Source organism: Rhamphochromis longiceps, linkage group LG13 (assembly GCF_057381845.1).
Source record: "Rhamphochromis longiceps isolate RC_006_pf linkage group LG13, R_longiceps_female_GT1.1, whole genome shotgun sequence".
Lineage (NCBI taxonomy): Eukaryota > Metazoa > Chordata > Actinopteri > Cichliformes > Cichlidae > Rhamphochromis > Rhamphochromis longiceps.
This window is the reverse complement of record NC_140569.1, coordinates 21,706,768-21,725,168: the sequence shown is the minus strand read 5'-3', so window position 1 is coordinate 21,725,168 and position 18,401 is coordinate 21,706,768. Positions and strand designations below refer to the sequence as shown.

The following is an 18,401-nucleotide window of genomic DNA, read 5'->3' as shown; positions in this document are numbered from 1 at the left end:
ACATCTGAGAACAACCACATCTATGCAGTCCCCGCGGAGAAGTTAAGTGGATGTTTTATTAATTCTTTTAACAATTCATTTGTTTCTCCTTTATTTCTGTGAATATTAGCAAATATTTCACGTCAGTTATGTTTTGAAGCTGACTTTCCCCATATTTTAACTTTCTGCCTTGCTTGTTATCTCTTAACAACAACATCTGGTATGTATTTAACTCGAGCTACTAAACTTGTTTAACTCTAAATTTAAGCAGGAGTATGACATCACCACATACCCTGCCTAAGTGTCTTCGGGCAAGCATTAGCCAACCAAAAAGACAAAGTTCAATCTGGAAATCAGTATCATCACATTACACACTATCACATTAGATAGCTTCTTGAGCACCTGATAAAGAGCTATGACAGTGGGGAGGACTCTATTGAGGAAACTATTTGTTGAAAGGATTTAAATCCAGCTCAGTGTCTGTCACACCTTTGTGCTTTCACACAAAGGTGTGTGTGAAATCTCAAAAGTGTCACTTTCAATAACCTTTGTCTCTGTTCATGCCCTTGTCGAGTACAGGAACTAAAACGATGCTCCAGTGTCAAGATTGTTAACCTATTACTTTGGGGTGGATTTTTCACTGTGATTTAATTTAACCAAGCAAGAGAGTTGGCACCTTATCTGATGAGCAATGCGCGGTTTATACACAGATAACTAAAGTAGTTTAGGTCTGTTTAAAAGCAGCAAATAGTGTGGGTTCAACATCCTTTCAGGGATCACATCTGACTTTTTTCAGGTCTATTTTACTATTCAGCTTTTTTAAACCTGCAAGCACGGATGTGTCACATTCACAGGTTCTTTTTCATCATTTACTATCAGTCATGAATCACACAAATAGCCTCCTGCTTGAAGAGTAGTTCCACCAATTTTACATAACAAAATCTGTTTAGAGCCTTGCAGACATACGGCTGCATACTGAGAAAAATGTGACAAGTCAAATGTGGGGAAAAAAACCTGCATATCTGCCAATAACTATTATTACTAAGTAACATCACAGATATTAAAAGAGAGAGATGTGTCACTCACATAATCCTGAACTATAATATATATTCCACCACCATCATAGCTGTGGTGGAGGAAGCAAGGCTTCTAAGATGCAAACAATATAAATGTATTACATTTTAAACTTTATTTTGTTGAAACTTTTTTAAATGTTGGTGATTCTATACATGCAGTTCATTTTATGTCTTGATGAACATCGAGTTTAAAGTTAATTTTGATAACTCTTCAAAATAAGTGCTAAGCAGCATTTGAAGATGGACGTGGTGACACTTTCTGCAACGAGTCTGACAACAAACGAAGTGTTAGAAAGCACTGCTAGTACATCTAACTACACAAGAGGTCATAATATTTGTAAGCACATCGCTTCAGAAGGCACCAGAGGTTAAGCTTAGTGGAGATGTGTTCTCTAGAGTAACAAATCAAACTTCTCCATCTGGCAATCCAATGGATGAGTCCGGGTTTGGCCATTTCCAGATGGAAACCGTACTTGTCTGACTGCACTCTGCAAGTGTAAAGTTTGCTGGAGGGGGGGGTTGTGGTGTGGGGTTGTTTTCAGGAGTTGGGCTCGGTCCGTTAGTTCTAGTTCATGCTCCCAACTTTGAGTGAGCATGAAAGTTTGGGGATGGCCCCCTCACTGTTCCAACATGACTGCAGACCAGTGCACAAAGCAAGGTCCATAAAGACGAGGATTAGCAAGTTTGGTGTGGAAGAACTTGACTAGCATGCACAGTCCTGACCTCAACCCGACAAAACACCTCTGGGATTAATTTGAGTGGAGACTGTGAGCAAGGTCTTCTTGTGTCTGACCTCAAAAATGTGCTTCTAGTAGAATGGTCAAAAATTCTCGTAAACACACTCCTAAACCTTTTGGAAAGCATTCCCAGAAGAGTTAAAGCTGTTATAGCTGCAGAGGGTGGGCTAACATTAAATCCTATAGATTAGAATGGGATGTCACTCAAGTTCATATGCGCTTGAAGGCAATATAATTTTGGCAATATAATGTAGAAACTTAGATCCTGCATTTTTTAGTACTTCTGCATTGGTGAATTTTTCAAGCTGGCGGTTGCTGCCAGCTTTTTGTAGCTGATAAATAACAATGGATGCCCTTGACTCAGAGTTGACTGCAAATGTCAAACTGAAAAACAATCGGTGCATATTTAGATAGAAGGGAGCTTACTAGATCAAATAGCCACTGAGTCATTTCTGCTTGAATATGGCGACATTAGCGACTCCTACTATAACACACCTGAGTTGGATTGTGAGTAATGTCGCCCCCTCCCCGGATTTGACAAGGATCAAGATAAGAGGAACAAAAGTTTTAAAAGGTCGTCCGTCATGAGTAGACAGTGTTCTAGGAGTCCAATCGGTGTAGCACTCATTTAATGATGTAAAGAGTGCTTGCCTGATGACAAAATGAAAGCCATAATACCTGCATGTAGCTCTGACACATTTTATCCATAGTCTGGTTTTAAGTTCACTTCAGTCATATTTTATTCATTTGATTTTTCAAAAAAAAAAAACCCCTCATTTTTATGACTCATTTTGATGTGGAGTACAAGAAGAAGTTCAACTGAACATGAAATGCTTGAAGAAATAAAAAGAGGAGCAAACAAAGAGAATTCATGATCATCATTTATAGTTCATGGTCATTTTTCCTCATACTCATTCCAAGTACAGGTCTCTGGAAAGCAGAATTGACTGACAGAATGACAGAACAAACACAGAACAGTTGAAATGGAGACTTATTTGAGCTATTCTCCTCTGGTTTTGTGTCATCCCAAGCGCACACTGGACAATCTTATAATACCACTTGGAAAACACACACACACAGCAAGTTAATTTATCTTTATCACTGGCATCATCATCATCATCATCATCATCATCATCAACACTCATATTCTAGGTCTTCATTCTCACTCATGTAAGTCAGGATTGAGCAGGAAGGCAGTGATTCTACCAGGATCCTTAAAAGAGAGCCACACAAGTTGTCACACATCTCCGCTATCAACAGCTTGTGCAGGTTTCAGGTTAGGCTGTTACTGGTCCAGGTTGGAATTTGTATAAAAACTATATAGGAACACATGTAAAAACAGGGAGAGATTCAAATTATTATCCAACTGAAAAAACAAAAACAAAATGCAGATGTCCTCATAAAATCTTCTATGTCTAGCAACACTTAATAACATTTATGTCTTCTTTTTGTCCTTTTTTTAAAGGTTTTATTCCAAAACGGCTGAGGAGCAGTTATAGTTTGCATCATCTATACAACAGGCTATAAAACACCACTTTGTCACAGTCCAGAAAGCACATATAGATGTGGTTGTATTGTATATAAACATATGTACTGTAATAAGATAATTTTGCGTGCATGGCTCCTGAATGATCACCGTTGAGACATCTGCGGGATTCTGAGCGAAGTCTCTCCTTTGAGTTCACACAATGTGAAAACGAAGGCCTCCAGATTTCTTCCTGGCACAACTCACATATTCTTTTAAACCAAAGTCTTCAAGAGAAGCTGCCATCTGTTCTCATCTTTGCACTGCAGCAGCCCTGCCTGCCAGGTAATAGTCTTTGCAGGCCATCTCTGCCTCTACCGTGAGGACTTTTGGCTGATTCCTCGTCTCTGGCTTAAACGTCATGTGATTGATTTTTTTTTTTTAAATTCCTCTTCATCCTCTTCATAAATGTTTGGCATATTTTAATGTATGTATTTATTTATGCATTGTGCCATTTTACCTAGAAAAAGTCCCAGCAACACAAACACAGGCAATGGAAATGGAACGTTAAGTCTGCTATGCTGTCACTCCATTTGCAAAGTGCATCTGTGCTCCTCCAGAAACACGGGAGTTCGATCACATTATCGTGGCCAAAGAACAAGTCACAGATGGGTTAATGGTGTTTTGCTGACATGTTAGATATGTATTTAGTTCATTTTTATTTGTTGGCAGACCCATTTTTCCTCCAGTCTTTTAACCTCAGTACTTTCTGTCCAGTGTTTAAGACTGAAGAAAGTTTATTTTTTTAATTTTTTTTATTTACCATGTTTTTTTTTTCAGCTTTTCAGAGCATTGTCTTATGGGGGGGGGAATGACTAAATAATGTTTGTATTTGTTGTTATATTACACAAGTCCTGATTTGTCTTTTTGATAAATGTTTACGTTGGCCTGACAAAGACCAGAGCTTTGACAATCACACATAGTACTCCTTGTCCTTGTTCTTCTTGTTCTTGCTCGAGGTTTTCGCTGTGTTGACCTGTTTCTCTTTGACCACGGTTCCGTTGGACTGTGCCGAGTTGCTGATGTAGTTACGACTCTCGTCTACATGGTAGGAGCCTTCGTCTCTGTTCCGGTATTTATACATAGCATAAAGCAGGATGAGAATGCACAGCGCCGCTGCTGCTACGATGCCGACCACCATCCCCGTAGTACTGCTCGACTCCCGGAAGACCTCCTGTGTTCCTGGGTAACCCTTTGGTCCAGCACCAGTGGGATTGGCTGCAAGACAAAAAAACAAGATTACTGCAAAAAAGCCATGTTTTATGTTTCATCATTACTTTGACCGTATTGGTGTAATGAATGAGAGCATGCATTTTTCTATCTGCATGTACAAATGAATATCCCAAATATAATAGACATCAAGACTGACGATTTTCAAAGTACATGCTGGCTTAAATGGCTTTCCCATCAAATAGAAAAGCGTGCAGTCAGACAATGAATAGAGCACAATAGAATGCACAATAGAATGAAATGGCAAAGATAAGGGGTCCCAGCGAATGTCTTTCTGCAGCGTGATCTGACACTTTAAGCGTTTAATATCCCATTGTGATGGCCAAAAGACTTCAAAACGACTCTGACTGTTAAATAAGACACAAATACCCCGAGCATATTTTAAAGGCAACACTTTACATGGTCACAAAATTACCAAAGAAGTTACAATGAAATGCAACCCTAAGAAGAACCTTCAAAAGAGCCAGGGATGTTTTGTAGACTTCAATATAGCACTTGACCTTTCTAACCTTCTCCTCTGCCTATAGAGGATGTCTAAATGTTATACTGGGAATATGGGAATTTTTTTACAAGCTACGATAACTAAGACAGGCGGCACTTCGCCCATAACAACAGTTGGATAAGTGGTTAAGTGAATGGATAGATGGATATATAAAAAAAAAAGAGATTTTCTAAATTCAAAAGTAATACTGACAAGACGACTAATGTGTTAATCAATCGCAGGGAAGCTCACAACTCATTACATGCTTTACAGCATAGTCATGAATGAACAAGCCATACATTCAGCATTCATCCGAGCAGCATGACTGTCTCACAGTCTCTGAAAATAAATCTTTCAGAAAGAAACAATTCTTCAATTGAATCAGCAGATTTTTGCCAAAGGCTGTCTCGACTTCTTTGGTGGTGCTTTTTTGAAAACATGTCAGTCCCCCCCTCCCCGATATCATTCAGTCCTCCTGGCACATCTCTCTGTGTGTTTTTGTAGCAGTCATCATTTCTGGTTAAGCCCCTCTTTGTTGCAATTGTGAAATCCAAACACTTAATGCTAACATTTGGAAATGAAAGCAATCTGTTTAGACTGGATCGGGAGAAAATATCTCAGGGATTTACAGCTGTGTTTAGATCGTAGTGATCTTGATGAGAAGATGTTAAGTTTCTGTTTTTATTTCCAGTGGACAAACTAACAATAACAGAAACAAACATAGATGTGTGGAGATGAAGGGCTCAAATGGCTCCTCTGTGTTGACTGGGCAGTTTTTTGGGGTTTTATTTTAGCAAGCTTTGCAGATTTTCCACTTTGTTGCTGCTTCTTGCAGCACTTATGAAATGATGCAGTGACTATGCTGTAACACACAGAATCATATGTGTTGATATAAGGGGCCAGTTTGTTACGTAATGCAAATGGTAAAGTAGTCAGTTCACATTTATTCCTACTGTAGGTTTTCATTGTCGCTATCGTATAACCTCGCATTTAAATGAAAAGTAGAAGTTTGCTTCACACTGATGTTTCTCTATGTTTATTTATGTCTTTTATTCATATTATACACGTCACTGTAACTATTAGATGAAGAGCTCACAATGCCATTTAAAGATGATATACTGATACTTTCTAATGAGAAGTAATTATACATTGAAACATTAGCGATGCTTATATTAGTTGCCATTTATGCTCACATGAACAGCAATGGCAATATTGATCAGAACATCACGGGATATTCAATTCTTTGGCAAGTACAATTCTTATAAAAGATTTAAACACAGTGGTCCCTTGCTATAACGCGGTTCACTTTTCGCGGCCTCGCTGTTTTGCGGATTTTTTTTGTGCAATTTTGCATGCTTCGTTTTTTTTTGTTGTTTTTTTTTTTAACTTGTGTATTGTGTTCTGTGTCCTGATTGACACAGACACATCTGCGTCACATGGTTTGATCTTTGGTTTCATTCTGTAATACTGGACTTATTTTTCTACCAAGGTTTGAACTTTGAGAGTTTAAACAAGAGAGAAAAGTGTGAAAATGTTCATGCCTGTCTGAGAAAACTGTATAAAGTGTGTAGTGAGGGGGTTTTACAGTCTTAAAACATCTACAATAATTGTAAAAAATAAACTTGGCTACTTCGCGGATTTCACCTAGTGCGGGTTATTTTTAGAACGTAATTTTTAGAACGAATAAACGAGGGACCGCTGCATAATAAATTCGAGAAAAGAGTTTGAAATTGGTCATACGTGTGCTGTCTTTCATGTCCTACTTTGTTGTCCTACTGTCTTCACTTATTTATTTTTTTATATTTTGGTTTAAGAAATAAAATGCATTCATTAGCTTTAATACAATCAAACCAACTTTAGAAAGAAATGTTATTCTAAAACAGAAACTGCAACACTGTGTCTTCATAATTTCAATCCTTCACAGAAATATTTCCACATAAGTAACTCTTCCTATTCAAGAATACAGCGCAGAGCAACGATTTTACATCAAAAGGAAAATAAAAAGGATAGCAGAGTTTTATTGTGTTGAAGTTTGTCATAATCACTTCTTCCTATCTTATCAGACCCTTATTTAATGACAGACAATGTACTTCTGTGAGCATTAGCAAATAGGACACTGAAAAAGAATTCAGTGAAGGAGAAACCAATCGTACGCAGTAACTCTAAATAGGATTATTATCGATGCTGTTGGACAAGCCTAACAATAAAATGGGGGTTGGGGGGTGGATTTACTTTGCATTGACCTATCTGCAAACTATTCTTGTTCTTCTTCTACATATTTCTTTGACTATTGTTACACAGTGATGTCGGTCTTTTATAACACTGAAAGCATCCTACTACCAGGGATCCTCCTGTGAATATGAGAGTGATAGCACATCAGCAAACCCACTTCATTTTCTGAATGCTATCCAAGCTATAATACAGCTCTCCTTATGTCTCTGCTAGCTCTTATCATTGTTCTCTCTCTTGTGCCTTTACTCATTGTCGATGGCTTTGGAAATAAAGCACTTTTTGATTACTCCCATATCTCCTCTTGAGTGACAGTTGAATTCTCAGACAAACAATGACTTCGAATGGCGTTCTATTTGCTCGTGATCAACCTCTATCAGGTATGTCTATTTTAGGAAAATATTGGACTAAAGGGCACAAAAAAGTGTAAACTGCAAAGGGCAAAAGTTCCCCAAGCTGTCTATCAGACGCAAAGATGCTGCTCTTCTTCATTGACATGTTTTCCAGCATGGTTAGACTGATCAGCGGCCCAAGTATGCTTCCAATGCTATCCGACATTCAAGGACAAGCAGAGAGTACCAATGGGGGATTGAATGTGACTGAGCGTTGCAACAGATTAGCTCTGCTTGTGACAAGCCCACTTATCCTTGCAGACAGGTGTGAAGAATGCTCTCGCCTTGTGGGCAAAAGCCACTGGTTGACACGGCTCGTCCCAAGCAAACCATCGCACGGGCATTAACGGTGAGTTACTTTCATATGTGCTATCTATCCTTTGTTCAGGGTCAAAAAAGTTGAAAGTGTAGATGACATAGCAGGTTGATGGAGGATAGAGGTCTTGATGTGGCACTCTAGAGTTTTATATGAGACCTCGGCTGGTTCGGGAGGGAGGCAGCCTCAGACTGCTACATCAGGAGTGAACCATGTGCCAAAAGTATCATGGCGCGCTGTTCTTCCTTGTGTGATCTAACACCTCCAGCTCTAGGCTTTGTTATTTCCTCTTGCCAGGATCTGTTGATTGGCTCCCCACAGGCTGAGCTCTCACAGCGACTTTACATTGGAAAGCTCTCAATTAACTGACCACAATCCGTCTTTCATCACTGAAAAAGTAAAATAAGTGGGTTAAATGAGCTACTCATTTACTTCAACATTAATGGAAATCTTTCTATGGAGGGCTACAACAGCCCCCCAAAAATGAAACTAAGTGGAAAAAAAAATAACTACATAAATGAATTAAAATGCCCCAAAGAAATAATAAAATAATTGTTGGCCTTCATTTTTTGGGATCGGGACATACAGCCCATAATTCTCCTTTAATTTGCTTATATAAAAATTATAATATGAAGAAAAATGCTAGCTTAAATTCCCCCTCACCCTCCATGACTGTGGTATGTTTGTGTTCCTAAATTCTGGGTGCTCTGCGCAGTATTTAAAATTTACTAGGACTCTTCTGATCTGTTGGCGCCACTCTTACAGCTCGTAAGAACTCAATACTTTTATGGTGCAGAGAGCTGACCAGTCAAAGGTTAGCACTAAATTTAGCACAGTGCTGACACAACCATGTTTTGTCTAAAGCTATTAGCATTTACAGTAGCTCTTTATTTCACCTTTAGTCTCAGCACTGTCTATCAAATAACCACCTGATGGGATCTTACACAGTCTACTAGACTGCCTTTAACACAGTGATGCAGCTCATTTGTTACCCATGTGCCTGACTGTGCCCCTGCCCTACAGTGTGCCTGAACTCAAGTGGAGTTCAGATAAAGTAATGTCCCAGACCCAAGGCCATTGAGAAAACCCCAAAAGGACCTCAGTCAAAATGCATCTGCCTGTCTGTTCATTAGCACTCCATCATCTCAGAATGAAGGCACATAAACTGAGAAAGAAATAGCAACTGAAACAAGTGTTTAAAATGATGGCTGCTCTTATGAGCTCTACTCGAGCGCACCCAAGGGTAAAATTAGACATGGGGAAAATGACCTTAAAGTGTGTCTAGCTTCATGGCAGCATTGCAGGGGTGTGCTTGTGAAGCGATGGAGGTAAACTCAGGGGGGTTAACTTTTGAAGGATTGCAGTTGGGTAAAAGCTGCCAGAATAACTCTCTCCTCTACGTCTCATCCCAGAGCAAGACTTATAGTTCAGTCTCATATCCAGACCATCATAAAGTCTTTGCTGTTTTATTTACAAGGACAACAGTTAATGTTCTAGTTATTTAGTCACAAATCATTCGCTTTCACCAGAGAGTTCTCGAGAGGAGATGCACAAAAAAGTAAATAAATAAAATAAAAACTGAACAAAGAAGCAAAGATTTTATATGTGACCTTGATACATGAGTTTTAGTGGAAGAAAAGAAACAGCCTGGCTAAGACACTGCACTTTGCCGTGCAGTGTTAATAAACAGTGCAAAGCGACTTTGAAGACTTTGATGCTTTTCTTTCTTCGGGCTTTATTTGATTGCATCTCTTCTCTTAATTCTGCCTGCATCCTTCAGTATGGATATATGAGCTTGCCTCTTGAAGATATTAGCACTGACGCATAGGAAAATGTCATTTAAAAGCCGGAGAAATGCCTGATGTGATTCTACTTCTCTTTGCCTGACTTCTTTGTGCCACATGCGCTCAAGGAGAGAAATGGGATCAGAGATTTTGCACTGTCAGGTGGGATTTGAATAAATGGTCCTCTTCAAAGACTATTTTTCCTCATTTGTCTCCAGCGAAAGGGTTCATTTGTTTGGTAATTTGCAACAGGGCAGGTTGATGGGGGCCATAGATGAAGGAAAAGCACAGCAGGGGGTGGGTTTACTTCAGGTGTCTGTAAGACTTGTTGAGAGGTAATGGAGCAACCAAGATTATTCATATATCATATATTGAACAGACAGGCCGGGCTTGACCTTTCATTAGCTTTTGTTGCTAATGGCTTTAAAGGGTTGTGCAGGGTAGACAAGGATAAAGCTTTTTTTCTAAGCGGATGCACAATGGCAAGGCTGTGTTAATGCTCCAATGGAAATGAATTAAAGAATGAAGTAATTTTTATTTTTTATCAAGAAACTAGCGAAAAGAGATTTTGTGTAAACTTGGCCATCTGCAAACTGCAACAGCTGACAACATGAGCAACACATCATGCATCGTTGAGGGCTTAGGGAGGTGTGGCTGCAGGTTTGCCTTCAGATCAACCAGGCTTACAGCTATTGGCATGCTCAGTGACACAGTGCTGTTATTCAGCCAGATTAGTGTTATACCATCTTCTTACTTCACATATCCAGCTATAATCATGAGCTGTCAGAGTTGTCATATAGCCGGGGATCATTTTGCAGACAGGTCACTGTATCAACTGCAGCAGAGCCAAAACATTTATTAAATCCCTCTTGCCTCTTTAATTATCGGAGTGTCCTCAAGAAGTGATGCAAGCCACCCTGTACTTGTGACATGCTGGCAGTATGCCTCATGACAGCTTGCATATATGAGTCTGAAGTGGCTCTGCGCACGCTGATGGTGGATGATGAACTGAGAGCTGAGTGAGCATGAAATGAAGTGAGAATTATTAAAAAGGTGTTTGATTTAACCCCACTAAAAGGTATGATGCAGTTTAAGCCTTTGCCAAGAGGGATTCCACTAAAAAGGCAAGATGAAAGAAGACGACTAAGCTTACTCAGCTTTAATGTCACAAGTCTGGAGTTCATCTCTTGATTAGAGAGGTAGAGTTCTATAGTGTCAGGCTATGAGGTCTCGGGCTCTATACCTACTTACTTATGGCTCTATAGCTAGGTAACATTGTGTCATTGTGTTCATACCTGTATTTTGTTTCATGATGATAACACAAACAGTTTTAAATATGTAGACACAAGCTGCTATGACAACTGTGTGCACAAAAACTGTGATTAACCACATTGTTGGACAGAAGAGTTCATTCTCACTAGCCACACCCAGGACTGATAACTGTCAGATCTGCTGAATCACGAAATCATTTAAACAATAGTGAGATGGGCTGAAAGATCTCAAAAAGCAACTCACTTCCCAGGAGTGGGAAGGTTCACCTACCTGCCAAAATTACCTAGCAAAATTACTGCTGGAGCACATTGATGTCATAAAAGAACGCAGGCCTGACACTTCAATTAAGGTCAGAGTTCATGATTCAACAATATGAACAAGACTAGGCAAAAAATGAAATCCATGGGAGAGATTCAAGGTGAAAACCACTGCTGACTAAAAAAGGACACAAAGGCTCATTTGCCAAAAAATTTTTGGCAAAATATTCTGTAGAGTGGCGAGACAAAAGCTCAACTATTTGGACGGTTTACTTCCTGCTACACCTGCTATAAACAAGAACACCAGTCAAACGTGGCATTAGGGTACTTTTCCCATTAATGAATCAAATCATGTAAAAACTGCATTTTGTATTTACTTGGGTTATCTGTGTTATCTTTCGAATGTTCAAAAATCTCTGAAGATCTTAAACTTGAAATAAGAAATTAGGAAGTGGAGGAAAAACTTTTTTCAGAAAACTGTCCATATGTTTTACTAGAGACTATTTCTTATCCCCACAACAACTTAATGACCACCTTTAGTCAGATTAAGTGATACAGTTGTTAGACAGCAGGTCAACAAAAATATCAAATGCATGTAAAGATGAGATAATCTTTACAAGCATTTTCCAGACTGGTACATTTTTTATTAATATTTGTAATGTCTTAGTTGCTTTTACTATTTCGATAACTGGCCTTTAACTGAGCAACTTTTCTTTTCTTGGTTAGCAAAGTCTTTCATGCCCTACTTAGACTCATAAACAGACACAATGTGTTATCATCAATGTCAGCACACCAGAAAGATGAACGGTGAAAAAAAATAAAAGTAATTGAAAATATAAATACGGTGGGATCAGTAAAGAGAAAGACTGACAGTAAGTGTGAAATCCTGTTTTCTCTCAGAACACACTTCATTTAAAATAGGATGTAGAGAGAAGACTTGAATGGCATAATCCGCAGTGAAAGAGTGCAAGAAAAACAAAAATGGCAAAATTCCATAAGGCTGTCTGCAGAAAGTAGCAGACTATAGGAAAATAACAGCAACATGTTGGCAAAAAGAGTAGACGTGATGCTTGAAGGTCATCGGCGTTGTTCCCGGCTGTGAGCTACGACCACGTTCAATAGGCCTCCAGTTTTGAAAAAAGGCCTTTTTTTTCCATTAGTTAAACCATCTCTGCTAGTGGCAGTCTGGCATGCAAGGTGCATGACACTGTATTCAGCAAAGGGAGAAATGAACACACACAGAGTTCCAGCTGGGTATGATTGAATAACCTATTAAATGTGGGCAGTGACCTCTTAAGCCAGCACAGTGCTCTTAATGTTTCATTAATCTCACAGCTACTTTTAAAACAATAATTTACTCTAATTTTTTTCCTCCTGTCTGGGTGCATTCCAGTCATTGCCATGGGGTTAAAGAGAGTATTCATTTACTGTTTGATTTATTGGTTTACTCTATGTATTGTTTCCCCAACCATAAATTAAATCTATTAAAACAAAATGTCAAACACATTAGCAGCCGCTAATGTCACTGCAGAATGCTTGAGGATAAAAAAAAAAAAAAGATGAGCACGCATAGAGAGAAGAGGAAACTAGAGATGATTAACCTTAACCTGCCTATGGGCAATGTGCAGAAAAAGGCTATTTCTAGCAGAGAATAAAAGCACTCAAAGATTATGTGTGAAATGCAAAGGTCTGCACATACCACAAGTCTCACTGAGGCTGATGGTATGAACCTAGATAATGTTGGGGGGGGGGGGGGGGGGGTGCTTTTCTCTTTCATACAAATCACATTTTACATGATTGCATGTTGCATAATTAATGACGGTATAATGGTGGAAAAATAAAGGTGCACGGGTTTAAAAGATAAACATCCAGCTGAGGCGTCGAGTGTTTGGATATATCCGTCTACTTTTGTGCACGCTCTCAAAAGAAAGGAAAAAAAAACCATTAGAAGTCAGGGATCAGAGAATCCAAACTTCAGAGGAAACATTGTGTATTCTGTCAGGTGTAAGAGAAACTTCCTCATGTTTTCCTCCATCATTTATTCATTATGAGGTATGGAGGGGGGGCTTTGTTCTCAAGTAATAATTAAGGGAGTCAATTTCAAAGCTGGTATTGATTTCTATGGGCCACTAAGGAATAGTTAGATTTTATTGGGTCGTACGCTTAAAGCTGCATGAAGAAAACAGCCAATTGTAGCTTAATATGAAACAGCTATTTTGTGTAATAATAAACATACTTTGGGAAGTATAATGCTACATTTGACAGCCAGTTAGCTTAGGTTCAGATTGGAAACAGAAGAATAATCTAAAATTGAAACAAAGTATTTTCTTACCAACAAGCTAGATGTTTCCACCTGCCTTTACGTTAGGGTACAACGGCTTGCTGCGAGCATTATCTTCATTATTTACTGTGCTGACATAGAACACAGACTTATGTTATAATCTGGCTCTATTATAAGTGCAGTTAATCTATTTAATTTGAAATTAGGATTAATCCTCACACCCCTTTACTTAAAAAATATATTTTAAATGCTACATGTCAAACATTTTACATTATCAATTTCTCAACATGCATGTCTCCAATTCAAAAAAAGTTGGATTAATGTAAAAAAAAGAAAAAAAAGCCAGTAGGTAATGACATGAAGAGAGGTTATTTTGGATTTGATGGCAGTCTCATTTTGTCTGATTCAAGATTCCAGCTGCTCAACAGTCCTGGATCTTCTTTGCTGAATTTTTCATTTCATGATATGCCAAATGTTTTAAAATGATGAAAGATCTGGGCTGCAGGCAGGACAGTCCAGCTGCTGGACTCTTCTGCTGTGAAGCCACGCTGTTGTAATAGATGCAGTATATAGTCTGAGAATCCACTTGATAAAATATGTAACGCCTTCCTTGAATAAGACATGGTCTGAATGGGAGCATATATTGACAGACATGCATGTCTCTAAAAACTGTATTGTTAAGTCTTTTCCAGATGTGCAAGCAGACCCGGATTTCTGGATGGTGTTCATATATGACTTCTTTTCTGTATGACGAAGCTTTAACCTGTGTTTATGGATAGCACAAACAACTGTGTTTAACAATGGCGAACAACGATTTATGGATTTGTTCCTAAACCCACGCATTGATTTCTGTGACAAAATCATGTCGATTTTTAATGCGGTGCTTGAGGGACTGAAGATCATGGGCATCCAATGTTCATGGTCGGCTTTAACTCTTAGTTTTAATTATTTACTTTACCGATGTATATTATTCAGAATTATTATTATTGTAGGTATTGGTTTTTATAGATTGGAGAAAATCTGCCTCCTTAAGAAAGCCAATCATGTTACTGACCTGTTGACAAAAAATCTAATTAACTACAAAATTTTTCTCCAGCTGTTTTTTTACTACTCAAGAGAACATTTCCAGCCTTTTGTTGGCCCCCCAGCCCCGCTCACTTGAGATATCTAGCTGCCATCAAATTCAAAATGAGCTAATATTTCTCATAAAGACGGAAGATTTCTCACTTTAACCATTCAATATGTTTCCCATACCCTATTGTGAATAAAATATGGGTTTATCAGATTTGCAAATCATTGCATTCAGTTTTTATTACATTTTACACAGTGCACAAACTTTGCTTTACTTGCTTTCAACCAAAAGGTGGTACGGGTAAAACAATCCTATCAAATCTGGTAACAAGAATTTAACTCATTTTAAACAGCTGCTAATTTTAATCATGGATTGTTCTCTCAGAGGAGGAAAAATGAGGAAAAAAGGCAGCTCCGGCATGTAATCATGCAACCTTGGATATGGGTCACTCTGCAGCAGCTGCCCTCCATCAACAGCCTGCATGGTGCCAATGAACTGGAGCTGGTAGGTAAGAGACATCCGTTTCATCTGACTTCATGTAGCTCAGCAACAACCTCTTTCATTAACTTTCACCATGAAAACGTGGTGCAGAATAATCAGTGGCAGCTTTCTACGCTGTTCAAGAGAATATTTTCCCACCTGCATCTGTGTTTTCAGCAAATAATTAAAACCCTTTGTGTCAGTCTTTAAAAGATTTTCTCGCAAGAAATGAAGGAATTTTTTGCTAAACGTCAGCATTCACACAATATTTACATATGAGAGAATTGGATTTTTTATCTTTATGGATAGTTTTGTTACTTTTCTTTCTAAGAAGTCGGAAAAACAGGTATCACATAAACAGATGGATTACGCTGACATTCAGCTGTGTGAGACTGGCTGCCCAGTACAAGCATGGTCCCAAAGCATCCTCCTATTACAGATCAGATGAGCTGCAGCATCACGGGCTTGTGTATTCCTCTGTGGTTTCAAGAAGCAGGGGGGAGGATTCAATTTGGTGCAGTATGATCTAATCCGAGTCCTGCTGGGCGATAAGCTCTGCTGGTAGCGATGGCTTTCCATGGTTTCCGGAAGTAAGAGTAATAAAGCTCGGCAATAAGTAAGTTTACCTGATTCATGTCATTCAACAACTGACAGAGACTGCTGTGGGACAAGACTCCAGTAAGATGCGGGATGATCTAGAGCTGACCTTGGACCACAGATAGCTTGCAGATAGCATGTTTTTCAAAGCTCGACCTCTGTAGATCACTTATACACCAACATTATCCTGCTGTATGCATACATGCGCTGTGAAGACAGAGAGATATCAAATGTATGCGCATCTGGCCACTCCTTTGGAGATGCCAGACAGAAGAGGCTGTCAAGGTGTTGCATGAAAAATGATATATTATTGGCGTCATTAAAAGGAGCTGGCTGAACAGTAATATGAGTAAGTAGCACTTTATCAGCAACAGTGTATCCAGTTCTTTATGCACAGCAGCCCTGTCGGAGATGTGGCATGTGCTTGGCAGAGCGTGTGAATTGTTCTGAATGTAGATATTAATCAGGATACGGTGTTAGACAGCTGCCACCCTGGGAGCCCACAGCTCTGGTGTCAAATCCCCTTCAGTGATCACAGAAGAAGAGGGATACTCTGCACTGGGAGGGTGTGTCCCTAAGCATCACACAGTATGCAATTGATGTTTTGGCAGATGCCCTTGTCACAGAATATCATAATGCGAGTGTGAATCAGTACACAGCTCAATCTCCTGTGTATTTTTTCAGAAGCAGCAGATACAGTGTTCCCTGGAAGGACCTGCTGTGATGCTGCCCAATCGGAATATCGCTCTGATGTATTGCAGGAGAAAAGCGAGGTAAAAGTTAATCTCGCTAGTAGAAAACCAAAGGAACAGGAAGAGGGACAGACTAGAAAAGTTGATAGTCTTTGCTGTGGGGCACACATTAATTTAGTGGACGTTTTATGACCACATTCTGATCGATAGCACATTTAGATGGAGCGTGGGGCCTTGGGTCTGGACTTAATTGTTCTCTGTGCTTCTCATCACTTCAGAATGCATTTAAAAAATCTTTCCATTCAAAGGTTACGCTTAATTGCCCTCCATGTGTGGCGAGGTAAGAGATTAAAAGTTTGCTAGCATTGCAGGGAGCAAACACATTTATAATATTTGTCTGAGTAAAGTTTGGGAGGAGCATTTTCAATTTCAGGGAGAACAATAAGTGGCAGAGGTGGGACCAAGTCATTGTTTTGCAAGTCTCAAGTAAGTCTCAAGTCTTTATCCTCAAGTCTCAAGTGAAGTCTCAAGTAATGTCAGGCAAGTCCGAGTCGAGTCTCAAGTCACTGGTGTAAAAGTCCGAGTCAAGTCACAAGTCTTAAACTTTGAATTTCAAGTCCTTTCGAGTCTTTAAAAACCCCCGAAAAAAAGCATGTTGCAGTTATATGCTAAATGTAAATATTAGACCATGTAATTTTAAAATCTGTGTTTTTCTCAACACATGACAAAATAGTGAACTTAGAAAATATACACAAATTGTGAAATTGCACCTCTATAAAATGCAGCTCAATTAAACCTAGCTCCAAGAATAATTTTCACCGACAGTTCTGAGATAAGCTGCATGTTATTCTTGGATGCGGTTGTAGGACCAGCTTTAAAATCGCATGACAAAAATATCATACATATTAAAAAAAACTGTATCACCAACGTAGCCTGGACAACATTTGCTAGTTAGATGAAGTCAGCTATCTCATCGTAGCATATTTATATGCATATTTATAATTATACGGTTCTTGGAGTGAGTGCATACACTCATGAAGTTTAGTAACTTCAGGTCACTGCAACAAGCCCAGGTACAGTTTACCGACGGATGGGTGCAGGACCTTGAAATGCACCGTGTAGAACGAAAGACCATCGTACCTATCATAAGTTTACCAGTCTCACAAATCGTCGTCATAAATACACATTCGTTAACCGTTTATTAATAGGACCTTTGAGCTCAACGGTAATTAGTCAGTAGTGGAAATAATTTCTGGTACCCATCACAGAAATGTAGCAGTGACAATAATACTGTATGCTGTAATCGCACTGGGCAATTAGTGATACAAAAACCTGTTTTATCCTGTGAATAAAAGTATATGTTTTTGTCAATGTACCATAATAACAGAGGCGAAACGCAATATTGTGTCAGGACAATTCACTATTTATGCACAATAAATAAAGGAGCATAGCGCGACAATTTCTGTTCAGCGCCAGACTTGCTTGTAACCTATATCACCAATTATGTTATGAAAATGACGTATTAACTACTAAAAAACACTGACCTTCGTGTAAATGCTTGGAGCAGACTAACCTGTGAGCTGGAGTGTTCTGGGACGTTATATTTGATCTTTGAATGGCTGAAATCCAGGCCATCCGTCGCGTCTTTGTTACTTCGGAAACATGGCTCGAACAATTTCTCTTCAACGACATAATCCGATAACAACCGATCTCTTTACCCGTCGGCTTCCCGTGGCTGTCATGCGACCGGCTATTGCAGTTAATAATACAACGGCTTCTTGACATTTTTGTGTTTCTTTTTATCGCTGTGTGACTGATTTCAATTGAAAGCCTGCGTGCGCTACTACCGCTTGCCACGAGTTCCCAGAATCCTTTGCGGTTTTACCCCTGAATGACATCACATTTTCAATCTCTATATAATATGCATGTTAAGTTTTATATTTGGGGTGAAATATCAAGTCTTTTCAAGTAAACCGGTTCAAGTCCAATTCAAGTCCCAGG

At 39.0% G+C, this 18,401-nt stretch overlaps 1 protein-coding gene across 1 annotated transcript in view; it reads right to left on the bottom strand.

Moving 5' to 3' along the window:
• Positions 1 to 2,539: 2,539 nt before the first annotated feature.
• The window catches only part of LOC146655798 (neurexin-1a-like), a 282,074-nt gene continuing 266,212 nt past the window's right edge, over positions 2,540 to 18,401 (bottom strand). Inside the window, exon 23 of the mRNA XM_085428418.1 lies at positions 2,540 to 4,535. Coding sequence (XP_085284544.1) covers positions 4,231 to 4,535 — 305 coding nt within the window. The 3' untranslated portion in view covers positions 2,540 to 4,230. The remainder of the gene's footprint in view (positions 4,536 to 18,401) is intronic.